Source organism: Heloderma suspectum, chromosome 1 (genome assembly GCF_057233095.1).
Source record: "Heloderma suspectum isolate Gila_16-S chromosome 1, 16-S_ref, whole genome shotgun sequence".
Classification (NCBI taxonomy): Eukaryota; Metazoa; Chordata; class Lepidosauria; order Squamata; family Helodermatidae; genus Heloderma; species Heloderma suspectum.
This window is the reverse complement of record NC_139458.1, coordinates 37,315,505-37,327,768: the sequence shown is the minus strand read 5'-3', so window position 1 is coordinate 37,327,768 and position 12,264 is coordinate 37,315,505. Positions and strand designations below refer to the sequence as shown.

The following is a 12,264-nucleotide window of genomic DNA, read 5'->3' as shown; positions in this document are numbered from 1 at the left end:
TCTTTGTATTCTGTCTACATCGCTTGGCTTCTAGAACACCAGAGCATAGTAGTTGCCATTGTCTCCACATCATACAAATGCTTACACCTGAAGGCCAGTTGTCAACAGTTTATTCAAGATAAATTGATGCATATGTGATGGCCTGGATCTGGGATTTCAGCTCACTAAATGCCATCTCACTAAATGTCAGCTGTGACCTCATCTCTGGAAAGCAAATCTAGCCTCAGTTATGCATGCCTTAGTTACATCTATATAACTTCTGGGCCAATGCTCTGTCCACTACTTTTACTTCAATCAGCAAGAACATCTTGTCTCAGCAGCAATGAACCTTGTTCAACCACTACTTTCCATTTTTGTAGGGACATAAAGGGAACTAGTATTAAAGTGGGAGCATTAAATAGATTAAGCTGATAAAGTATTTTCCGCTTGGCTCATACGTCAGCTCAACCACAAATGGGCAATACATGTCTTTAATGTATGTGTGCAAAGACGTAATCAAATAAATGTAGTTTGATATCCAATAGATATGCCTAAAATAGCCAGAATTCCACATTTTGAAGGGGATTGTGGGCTTCTCTCCCTTGAATAGCAGTCCTCCATGGCTTGTGTCAAGCTGTTCTTGAAACTGAAGCAAATTTCAAAACCAGTTCGTACTGGTCACATGAGTGTTCAAAATAAATAGCTTGGGATGTGGACCCTTTCATAGCCAGTACTTGTATTCCACACATGAAACCCCTGGGAGAAGGCATCTGGTGGCTTGGGCGACAACGTCACCAATATGTGGATAACTTGCTGCTGTACCTTTGGTTTCCGCCTACTAATCCCAGGGAGGCTGTGGAACTCCTGAATAGGTAGTTTTGGGATGGATGAGGGTGAATAAACTGAAGCTTAATCAAGGCAAGTTAGAAGTATTTTGGGTGGGGAAATCTGCTAATCTGAATAGAGGTTTTCAGATGGTATTGGATGTGTTTGTACTCTACCAGAAGGATCAAGTCTGTAGCTTGAGGGTCCTTCTCTAGCCTCAGATATGCATGCCTTAGTTACATCCAGACCGAACTACTGTAATGAGGTCTGTGCTCAGAAAATGGCCCAGAAATTTCAGCTGGTACAGTCATGTTCTACTGGAGCTAGACAGATAATATTACACTAACTTTGTATTAACTGCACAGGTTGTCAGTGTGTTTCCAGGCCCAATTCCAGTGCAAAATGGTTTATGTTGGAAGTTGCTTGAAGTACTGCCTACTTCGGTATGAACCTGCCTCCTTCGGTATGAACCTGCCTATGCTTTATTAGCATCTTCAGAGACCCTACTTACTGACCTGCCACTAAGATCATTAAGGCTGGGAGGCACTAGAGAGAATGCCTTCAGTGGTGGACCCTATGGAATTTCCCCGAGATAGACATGACTGGCTCCATCTGTGAATGCTTTTAAGAGGGCTTTCAAAACATACTTGTTCTCTCTGGCTTTTAATTGAAAAGATTTTATGGTATTTGGTGCTGTTAAATATTTGAAACTGTCTTTTATTGAAACTAGTTTATTTTAAAATAGTTTAAATTTTAGCTGCTTTGTAACCTACTTTAGGAAGACCATGGTCTTGAAGGTGGCTAAGAAATATATTAAAATAAATTCACTAATGTATACAAAACTTTGGCAAATTACACAATGATCATATCACATTTCTCCCTAAATAACTTCCCATGTGGAATAGCAGTTCTCTGTATTTTCCTCCACTACTCTCATAAAATAACACACCTTTTCTCTTGTAGTGCCACAGCTTTTGAATTCTCTCCCTCCTGCAGTGTGACAGGCACCACCCTTAATGATGTTTCAGCACCTTTGAAAATTCATCTGTTTACACAGGCATTTCCTGACTTTCATACCTAGTGTAGTAGATGGGGGGGATTATCTTTGTACTTTAATTGTTGTTTTAATGAACTTTGTACACCGCCCTATGATTTGATCATGAAGTGTGGTAGATAAATATTTTAAATGAATAAAACATCCAGTGCAGTCCCAATTTATATGGGCTTATCGACTGGGTAAGCATGCAAAGTATTCTTAACTTCAGCCATCAAAATGTGCTCCCTGATTTAATCGCTGTCATTTATGAGGTGTTACAGCACAGGTTTCAAAGCCAAGGCTTATATCTACAAGCTCAAAAGTAACAAAACCAGGAAAAGGTTTTAGTGCTTATATCACAGTGACTGGTGTACACAGTAGGCTTTGGCATGCTCACATATTTATCTGTACTGAATTAAGGTGGGCAGGAGGAGACAAAGCCAACAGACTGTAGTTGAGAAGAAACATTTACAAGCATAGCACATGCAATAACACTGTAAGGGGTGCTCAAATCAAGAAAATATGGTAGTAGCTACTATGGCAAATTTCAGTTTGACCTACAATATTAATTCTCTGCATTAGTCAGGATGGCGTATTTAGGAGAGCTGAGACATTTGCTATCCATAACAAAGTCAACAAACGTTTTTCTGTCGAAAGTACATGAGCAAAATGCTACTGGAAACAATTTCTGGGCAAGATATTGGAGCATGTGGTTGCCTCCCAACTCCAGGGATTCCTGGATGAGACAGATTATCTGGACCCATTTCTATCTGGCTTCAGACCTGGTAATGGGACAGAAACAGCTTTGGTCGCCTTAGTGGATGACCTACACCGGGAACTAGACAGGGGGAGCGTGTCCCTGTTGGTTCTGCTGGACCTCTCAGTGGCTTTTGATACCATCGACCATGGTATTCTTCTGGGCCACCTCACTGGAATGGGACTTGGAGGGCATTGTTTTACAGCGGCTCCACTCCTTCCTGGAGGGACGGACCCAAAAGGTGGTGCTGGGGGACTTCAGTTCGACTCCCTGGCCATTGGCCTGTGGAGTTCCTTAGGGTTCTGTTTTGTCCCCCATGCTATTTAACATATACATGAAACTACTGGGAGAGGTTGTCCAGAGTTTGGGAGTTCGGTCTCACCAGTATGCTGATGACACCCAACTCTACTTTTCCTTTCCATCTAATTCCAAGGAAGCTGTTCCAGTGCTATAAAGGTGTCTGTTGGCAGTAATGCACTGGATGAGAGCAAATAAATTGAAGCTTGATCCAGACAAGACAGAGGTACTCCTGGTCAGTCAAAAGGTAGATCAGGGAATAGGGATTCAGCTTGTGCTGGATGGGGTTACGTGCCCCCATTCAGCACAGGTTCACAGCTTGGGTGTACTTCTGGATCCAGCCTGAACCAGGTTTCAGCAGTGGCCAGGAATGCATTTGCACAGATAAAGCTAGTGTGCCAGCTGCACCCATTCCTTGAGAAGTCTGACTTGGCCACAGTGACACATGCCTTAGTTACATCCCATTTGAATTACTGTAACGCACTGTACGTGGGGCTGCCTTTGAAGAGTGTTTGGAAACTTCAGCTGGTTCAAAGACCTGCTGCCAGTCTGCTGACTGGAGCTGGCTACAGGGAGCATACAACTCCCCTGTTAAACAGCTTCACTGGCTCCCAGTATGTTTCTAGGCACAATTCAAAGTGCTGGTCATGACCTTTAAAGCCCTATATGGTTCGGGTCTAGGTTATCTGAAAGACTGTATTCTCCCCTATGAGCCTGCTCATGCCCTAAGATCTTCAGGCGAGGCGCTTCTTGTGGTCCCGCCCCCATCACAGGCTTGCTTGGTAGGAACGCGGGAGAGGGTCTTCTTGGTGGCTGCCCCAAGGCTCTGGAACTCCCAGGGAGGCAAGAGTGGCACCTCCTTGGTATGTTTTTGCAGGCAGGAAAAAACATTTTTGTTCCAGCAGGCCTTTGGGGACAGATAGTCTGGACCAGTGATATTATTGTTTATATTGTTGTTGGCTTTTTTGAATTTTAAAATTTTATACGATTGTAATATGATGATTTAATTATATTTTTAACTTTTGTATATTTCTATTTATATGTTTTAACTGTACAAGTTTTTAATGTTGGAAAACCACCTTGAGTCCTAGTATGGGGGGAAAGGCGGGATATAAATACAACAACAACAACAACAACAACAAACTAAGCCCCTGTTGGACATAATGGTGCCTTTCAGTGACAACCCATGAATTGTAGGGATGCATGCTGTGTGCAAACTGCTTCTGGTCTCATAAACTGTTTCAGTGACATCTGATCCCAGGCACTTCGGCTTGTTTGTGGGTTAAACAACCAAGAACAATCCATGGGTTTCTAGAAACTGGAAGCTGCTTGCATGCAGTGCGCATCCCTGCAATTCGTGGGTTAATTAACCCACAAATCGCCACCAAAACCTGCTGTCATGTCCACATAAGGCCTAAGTCTTGTCGCAGCAGCCCCACTGATGATCAGAAATGCTTTTTAACAATCTGTGCCAGTCCTAAGATTGGAAGCTGTCATCTTTTAGGTATTTAGGGCTTTTTATGGTTTTAGTGCATCTTAAATCAGTAGTATTGTATGATTCTCTTTTGGGAAATGCAGGTGTTCCTTTATACAGTAATCAAGATGAGAAGTCTAAGGGGGAAACATATAGTACTCTTCAAATATCTGAAAAGCTGTCACATAAAAGAGGGCAAAAAGCTCAATCATTTAAAAATAGCCATTACCATGAACCAATCAAGATTCATAAAAAGGCTAAGTGCTCTGGAAATATAAAATGTTTAGCCAAATAGCCCTCCTTTGTGCAGGCTCAACTTCTTACTCCTTCATTCATTATTTATTTAAAACCTTTTTTTCTCACCAGATATGTTTTAGAACTACTAATTTACAAAAGTTTCACAAGCAAGAATGAGATTATTTTCTTCAAAATAACTTGTAGATATTTTAGAAATTATTTTTAACAGTGAACTGACCATTCAAGAAGGTTAATATGATGTTTCTTCTATTTAACGGACAAATTATAAGATTTTGGGGGGTTTGTTTGTGATTACTGTTGAAGTACTATGACTGTATTCAGATGTAAGGATAAACCATGATTTATTGTGATGGAAATGAGACACAGTGAACCTGAGGTTTGCACACTCCCTTTCCCTCTCCATTATGGCCAAAAGAGTTCAAAAGCTTCCATATCTGTTTTTGATTGTTTAATGCGAACCTGACAAACTGTGGTTAATAGTTTAAGATTAACCATAGTTTAGTTTTTGGATGTAATGTTAAACTGCAGTTAAGAAAAAGCAGAAGTGAAAGCTTCTGCTCTTGCAACTTTGCCAGAGGAGAGATGAGGGGGGAGTGCATGAGCCTGAGGCTTGCTGCAGCTTATTCCTATCATGATAAACTATTTACAGAGGCTGTGTTTGGCCATCATGATAAACCACAGTTTATCATCATGGCCAAACTCGGTCTCTGTACATTACTACAATTCTTTTGGTTTCACTAGGGGTTTTGGTGATTTCACTTAATGTATTTCAAGCTTTTGGCAGTGTGTGGTTGAGCTACTCTCGTAACATAGGAGAACTGTACAAACAAAAGGGCCTCTAGCTGCCACTGAGTGAGCTGCTTTTATCCCAGAGAGGGTTAGAGCAGGCAGAAGGTCCTAAGGAGAAGTGGTACAGATGTAACAAGGGCCTGGACAAATAGAAAGTTCTTTTCTATTCAAACATTAATTATTTAATCATCTTTGAGACAGAAAAAGATGATAAAGGAACTGACATCATCCTTATGATAAGCCACATCATTACACATGTAATCACATATTTGGTGATGGGAATAGCATAGTGATAAGATTTGTAATCAGATTGGCTGGAATGAATGGGTTTATACATGAAAGAAGATTCTTGGGAATACTCAAAATCACTTAATGTAGATCAGTTACCCCTAAATAAAATGTTCATTACTCTGCTGTATGGTTACAATGATAAAAGGTATGTGTGTGTGTGTCCCCAACCCCTTTCAAGCAAGTTTTTAAGTGAATTTGGCAAAATGCCACATTAGGGTTTCTACATACAAAATCAAACAGTGGTGGTCTGATTCTAGATCCAGAGCATAGCATTGGCCTACTTTACAGCTTGACTGCATGATCCATTTAAACGGACCTGTGTTCTCCCCTTCTAGCAGGAGTTTATAGTTACAGCAGTGGCTTCCTTTGTTGCCTGCAATTCTCTGGTTTAGAATATTGATGCTAAGGAGTACAGGACAGTTTTCAGCAAATAAGATTATTTTGACGTTATCCACACATACAGGCACTCACATTTCAAAATCTCTTAACTAGCCACCTTGTGTAACTTTTCCATATGCACGTAGATTTTGACATGGGGTTGCTTTCAAGTGATCCCTCATGTCCATTCTGAGATGGAACCTGTGGGTGGCTGCATGAATGAATTAGCTCTAAGGTTACAACTGGAGAGCAAGAGAATCAGCTACTCTTATACCTGTGTAAAATACATTTGGACAATCAATTTCACTTTGAATTCGCCAAGTAATGCTGCAAAAATGCAATTAACAATTCCTATTGCTATGAAATATTTTTTTGCACCTGATGGCAACCCAAAGCTTCATCAGTGTATGACCACTAAAATGAACAACCATTTCCAGCACATTTCTGCAAGCAAACACAGCACTTTCTCTTTCAGTGATAACACGTTTATTCACAAGGCAAAAACTGGAGTTAGACTTTTAGGTTGTGGGCAAGGCACTCACAATGTGAGCAAATCTGATTCTGCTCACATAACTAATTTAATGCTTAAGTGATACAAAAACACTAAATTAGCCTTGAAGAACGGGTTCATGCATGTCTATTATCATTCACCAGACATGTTTACAACCCAGTCCTTAAAACCAATAGAGTTCTGCAGGTCCTAGGAACAAACTTAATTTTTAGGAGGTTTTTTCCTAGTGAACTAGACAAACCTTTTGCTGGACCACTCATATCTTCTACTTTATTTTCTCCCTTTAAAAAAATCTATAGTTTAAGAGCTGCAAGGTGGTTTTCCTTTAATAAAATAAGGAGTCTTCTATTTGTGGCGCAGAGTGGTAGGTGGCAGTATTGCAACCGAAACTCTCCCCACGACCTGAGTTCGATCCCAGCAGAAGCTGGGTCTCGGGTAGCCAGCTCAGGTTGACTCAGCCTTCCATCCTTCCGAGGTCGGTAAAATGAGTACCCAGCTTGCTGGGGGAAAGGTAGTCATGACTGGGGAAGGCAATGGCAAACCACCCCGCTATAGTCTGCCATGAAAACGCCAGTGCAAGCGGCGTCCCTCTAGGGGTCAGTAATGACTCGGTGCTTGCACAGGAGGAACCTTTCCTTTTCAGTACCCAGTACTTAAATATTCATGCTGAAAGTAAACATGGTGATGTACAGCACTAGGTCAGAAATAACATCTCTTAATTACAAATCCAGGATCTTATTGGGAAACTGTACACCGAGCCAAAACTCACTTCCTCTTATCCATGTGTTTCAGCATCTGGCAGTGAGTGGGAAACAGATGTAGGCTATCTGATACTGTAGTAACATGACTAGACTCAATACGTTTGCAGCAGTCCATTCTTCTAATAGAATCTAGTCAGGTAGGCAGATGGTCATCTTGTCTTTATCAGCACCATTTCTTGAAGCATGCAGGGCACTGGAGAATGTCTCTTTGCAACTGTGGGGCACTCACACCTCTTCATGCAGTGACCTCTTTGGAAGGTCTCCATGTGTCTCAATGAGGCATATGTACACATTTCCAGACAAATATGCTGTGTTTTCAAAGAAGTGAAGAAAGAAAAGTTACTGTCAATTAATGGATTTTAAAAGGGAAAGTATTTTTTTCAAAATACATTTAAAGATTACTTCAGACAGTACCAGCAATTACCAAAGAATGTGTTCCACTTGATGTTTTGCTAGTTCAACTTAATGACTTCATCTTTTAAGTATCTGAGTCTATTTTCAAAAATAGCGGAAGACTATTTGTATTAATAAAGTTTCAAGTGCTTCTTTCTGTTGTTCAGGTAGACATTTACATACCTGCTGTCATCTCCACCAGCACTGACAACATATCTGTCTCCACTTGTAAAGCGAATATTAGTCACATGGGCTGAGTGACCTAAAAATCTTTTATGTTTTGCCTTTAAAACAAAAGAATTATCAGGTCAGCTTCTCTGCTTTTAAAATGCCCCATGACCCCACTACCTATATATTTAGAATCAGTATTAAGCTCCCTCTAACATTGCCTGCTACTGCCCACTGCCCCCCCCCCCCAGCAATACTGTCCCTTCAAATCTGGGGCCAGCTGCCAAATCTTACTTCTGTTTCTAAACAGAGAAATGCAGCAAAGTGCTTTTGCAGTTACACATTCATTATCTCTTTTGTCTCCATGTTGAGTTCTTCCGCATGGGCTATTTTAGCAAGAGACGCAAGCAAGTGCAATCTCCTGCTCAAATGTTTAACAGGGACAATTGCTATTTGCCCTAGGTGAGTGGGAAATTGAACGACTCGAATCAGGACTGTCCCATTGACCTGAACCATCAAAAGACACCATTTGTGTCTTTCATGTTCAAACCTCAAAGGACACTAGAAGACCTGTTGAAGAGAACTATGAGCCTGAGCAGATCACTCTGTTCTAGGTGGCAGAGGAAAGCATCCTGCTATTCGTCTTCCAATAATAACAGTAGGTCACCACAGTAAAACACCTCCCACGATCTTCAAGCAAAAAGTTCTTACAAATTTTTCTGGACAAGGGAAATCAAACAGCTTGACCATGCCAAAGTCATCGCCTGTTACAAGGCTGATTCCCGAGTGAGAAACACAGGCACAATTTACATCAGCTTTCTCAGCATGTCTGGACCAGATTCCTACAACTTCATCTCCTAGAACACTGAAACAAAAGGAAGGGAAGGGAACCATTTAAAGATGTAAGCTAGATAACACAAGCACACCATTTAGTTGGCATGCTTGATAATTTTGTTAGGGCTGAATCAAACATAACCAGTGTAACTGGGAGAGGTTAGGATATATAACAGGATATAATAAAAAGATTAGAAGACAGAATATTTTTTGTTATTTATTTCCATAATATTTATACTGTCGATTTACCTAGGCATTCTAGGCAATGCCTATTCAGACTCATGCAATGGCATATACCAGCCCACAGGTTTGTTCTTTTTTTACTTTTTCCCACCTTAAACAGCTTAATTATATGCATAGCTTTCAAAGAAAGCAAGGGTGCTTTAGACATGTTGGCTGAGGAATGCTGGGATTTGTAGGGCTTTTTTCTGTCTAAACACATATAGGATTGCACCCTAAATGTTACATAGACCAACACATCAAAAGAATAACACATCAGTTGAAGAAAGGTTAGGAATAATTGATTCTGTTGTTTGTATGCCTGTTATGCACTGAAAGAAGCCAGATACCACACATTCCCATTCATGTTATCTGCTAACAAATCTGTGCTTTATAAATTATTTATTCTACAGGATCAACCCAAAGGATCAATTATTCATCCGACCTGCTACAAGAAGCAAAGATTGTAAAAATACTGAGAGGTTGATTCAGGCAAAAAAATTACAATCCTGTTTTAGGGCAAGGGATTAGGTTAAATGTTTCATTTTTCCATTTCAATGGTTATGATACTTCCAAGCTGTTGTAGAAACTATCCTACATTAAAAGGTCCTACATGCCAGGCTCCAAACAACTGTGAAACTAATTTAGTAAGCCCAATGGGGTTTTAGCTTCCCTTTTTGTGAACATCAGTCACCCATGCCAAACTGTTTTTGAAACTGAAGGGATTTTCAAATGCAGTTTGCAATGTAGCACCTTTCCAAACATCCCACAGGACTAACACAACCACCCTGAATAGGACTAAGTTGACCTTTGGAGCCCAGGTGCAACGTAGAGATAACAATTTCAAGGATTCCTTTGCTTTTCTTCTACTTGGAGAAATTCGGATCCCCAACCTAGTGTCCTCCAGATGTGTTGGGTTACAATTCCCATTGTCCCCAGCCAGCAAAGCCAACATCGTACTGGCTGAGGGTGGAAGGAGTTGTAACCCAATACAGCTGGAGGGTAACACATGGGGAATGCTGCCCCAGATTCTAAAAAAATCCCCCATGAAACGTGGGAATTGTATGGAGCTATGTTCTTCTCTTTCAGATGATCCTGTAAAAAAAGTCAAAATGTGTTGATTTACCTGGTCCAAGTGGCCCACGTTATTCTGTTAATCACAGTTTGATCCAGGAGTTGTTTTCCTGAAGGCACTTCGTAAACTTGCCTTTTATAGGACCCAGTAGAGACCTTTAAGAATTAATATAGAGGGATACAAACATAAACTACAAGTATTCTGATATATATTACAAAATGGCATAAGCTTTCATTAGGTGACAATCTACTTCATCAGATGCTGAGCTGAGTAAGGTGGACAAATCAGTTAAAAGCTAACTAAGAGGAGGTATTCTAAAACTGTTAAAAGGATAGGAATAGTACAAGTTATGAAGAATCTTTGTAGTGTAATTGAAAGTGTAGAGCAGACTGGGAGGCCATGTAGACATTGAAGTATCTATCCCTGTGCTCCTGCTGGAAAACTATAAAAAAGCCTTGGGGTCTTGTAATTTATGGGGACGTCTATTGTGATATGGCTGAAGGGTCTCTGAATCACGTTTACGACACTACAAGTGGGCCCCTGCAACAAAATATTGCAGCGTATCCGTGCTTTGCATGTATTACCTGACCCTATAGCAAAGGGGTTTGAGAAATAAAAGTTGGCATCAAAGACAGAGGTCCCTGCTCTAACTTGGATCTTACCTCATTTTTTAAAAAGCTTTTGAACATTTAAAAGTTCAACTAGTCTGCATGCAAGTTAATGGCGCATGAGGCTTCTGTATGCATTTGAGTGGTTTGGCCTGGGAGAAGGTCTGAAGGGGCTAGCCACACCTGCAATATAATAGTGGCCTGCAATATAATAGTGGACTACCTCTCAGGGCTGCTCTAAGCTATTCTCTCTCTGCCTCCCTCCCTCCCTCCTTGCCTCCCTCCCTCTCAGCCCTCCAACCTGAAACAGGGGTTAACAGATAACTGTAGGGTTTTTGTATACTAATTCTGGACAGCACTGTAAGGTTACTGGAAACCACTCAGAGCCTGTGAATACCTAGAAATATTATAGGGTAACTTTCTTGTCAGGCCTATATTTGATCTAATGCCCAGGAGAGTGCTAGGCTCCTCAGTTGTGCACTATTTTTCAATAGATTAATGAACAGAAGGGCCAGTCTGAGGAAGGAGGGGGATACTGCCCAATATTGTTGGGAGGCTGTTTGCACACCAAAAATCCCTGTAAAGAGTACTTTCAAAGACCTGGTAAGGAGTCGTAAATGTCTGACATGGAGGGAAACCTTGTACATAGAAGGAAACTCTTATGGGACTGCATTTCCAGCATATACTTCAGCTCCAGGGCAGCAGAGCTAGTGCTGGCTCACAGACAGGGAGGACAGGTAGCTGCTTAAGACTGAAAAGAGTAAGGGAGATACCATCCCTCTTTATTGTTACCTCAGAGGCGAAGTCTCAGTGCTGCCATTGGGCTCTTGCCACAGATGCTTTATCACAATAGAACAGTCTTCCTCAACTTGGTGACCTCCAGATGTTTTGGCATACAGTTCCCAACTTCTGACCATTGGCCATGCTGGCTGGAGCTGAAGTCTAAAACATCTGCAATAGATACAGATGCTACCATTCCTTTCCATAGAATGGTACAATGGAATCCCAGAGATGTTCTCTGGCTTCCATCAAAGGGAGACACCAGCTCCAGAGTGTCATCTCCTCCAAATATTAACCTTTAGCTCACCAACAGTACTGTTTGCACATTCTTTACCAAACCTAGTAGGTCTCAGTTATGGTATTAGGCTCTTGTAAGTGGAATTGGGAGCCTCCTGCTTAGGAAAGACAGAGAGCAGCCATCCTTCTCCTATATGTCTCCTCTGCCTCTGGCACTGAACACAGGCCTCAGCAATCACACTGCTGATAACAATCCTGAGGTAAAAGAGGTTAAAAGGGGTGGAAAAACAGGAGCATAGGCAGGAGTGGCATGGGCCCTGGATCTTCTGGGCTGTCCTAATTGCCATTTTTCTTACATGTTCTCATTGACTTGCATTGGAAAACAGAAATGGCCACACCTTTTTTTGGTTTGTATGATAAATACAAGCAGTTTGGGTGCCTGGTATCCCCAATGGTGTTGATTAAACCTGCTAAATTTCAGGCAGTTAGGTCCAGTGGCTTTTGTGCTAGTCACAGGTAAAAACTGCTTTTTTCAAGAAAATCTGTCTAAGCAAAGAGCTATAACTTGTTTAGCTCTTCCACATAAGTGCATGG

The 12,264-nt window shown here is 41.2% G+C and overlaps 1 protein-coding gene across 2 annotated transcripts in view; it reads right to left on the bottom strand.

The window, feature by feature from the left end:
- Positions 1–6,468: 6,468 nt before the first annotated feature.
- The window catches only part of EML5 (EMAP like 5), a 167,192-nt gene continuing 161,396 nt past the window's right edge, over positions 6,469–12,264 (bottom strand). For both annotated transcript variants that reach the window (XM_084841133.1, XM_084841144.1), the window contains 4 exons: positions 10,097–10,200; positions 8,629–8,782; positions 7,933–8,033; positions 6,469–7,664 (listed from right to left, as the gene is read on the bottom strand). In XM_084841133.1, the coding sequence (XP_084697259.1) occupies positions 7,628–7,664; positions 7,933–8,033; positions 8,629–8,782; positions 10,097–10,200 (396 nt within the window). In that variant the 3' untranslated portion in view covers positions 6,469–7,627. The remainder of the gene's footprint in view (positions 7,665–7,932; positions 8,034–8,628; positions 8,783–10,096; positions 10,201–12,264) is intronic.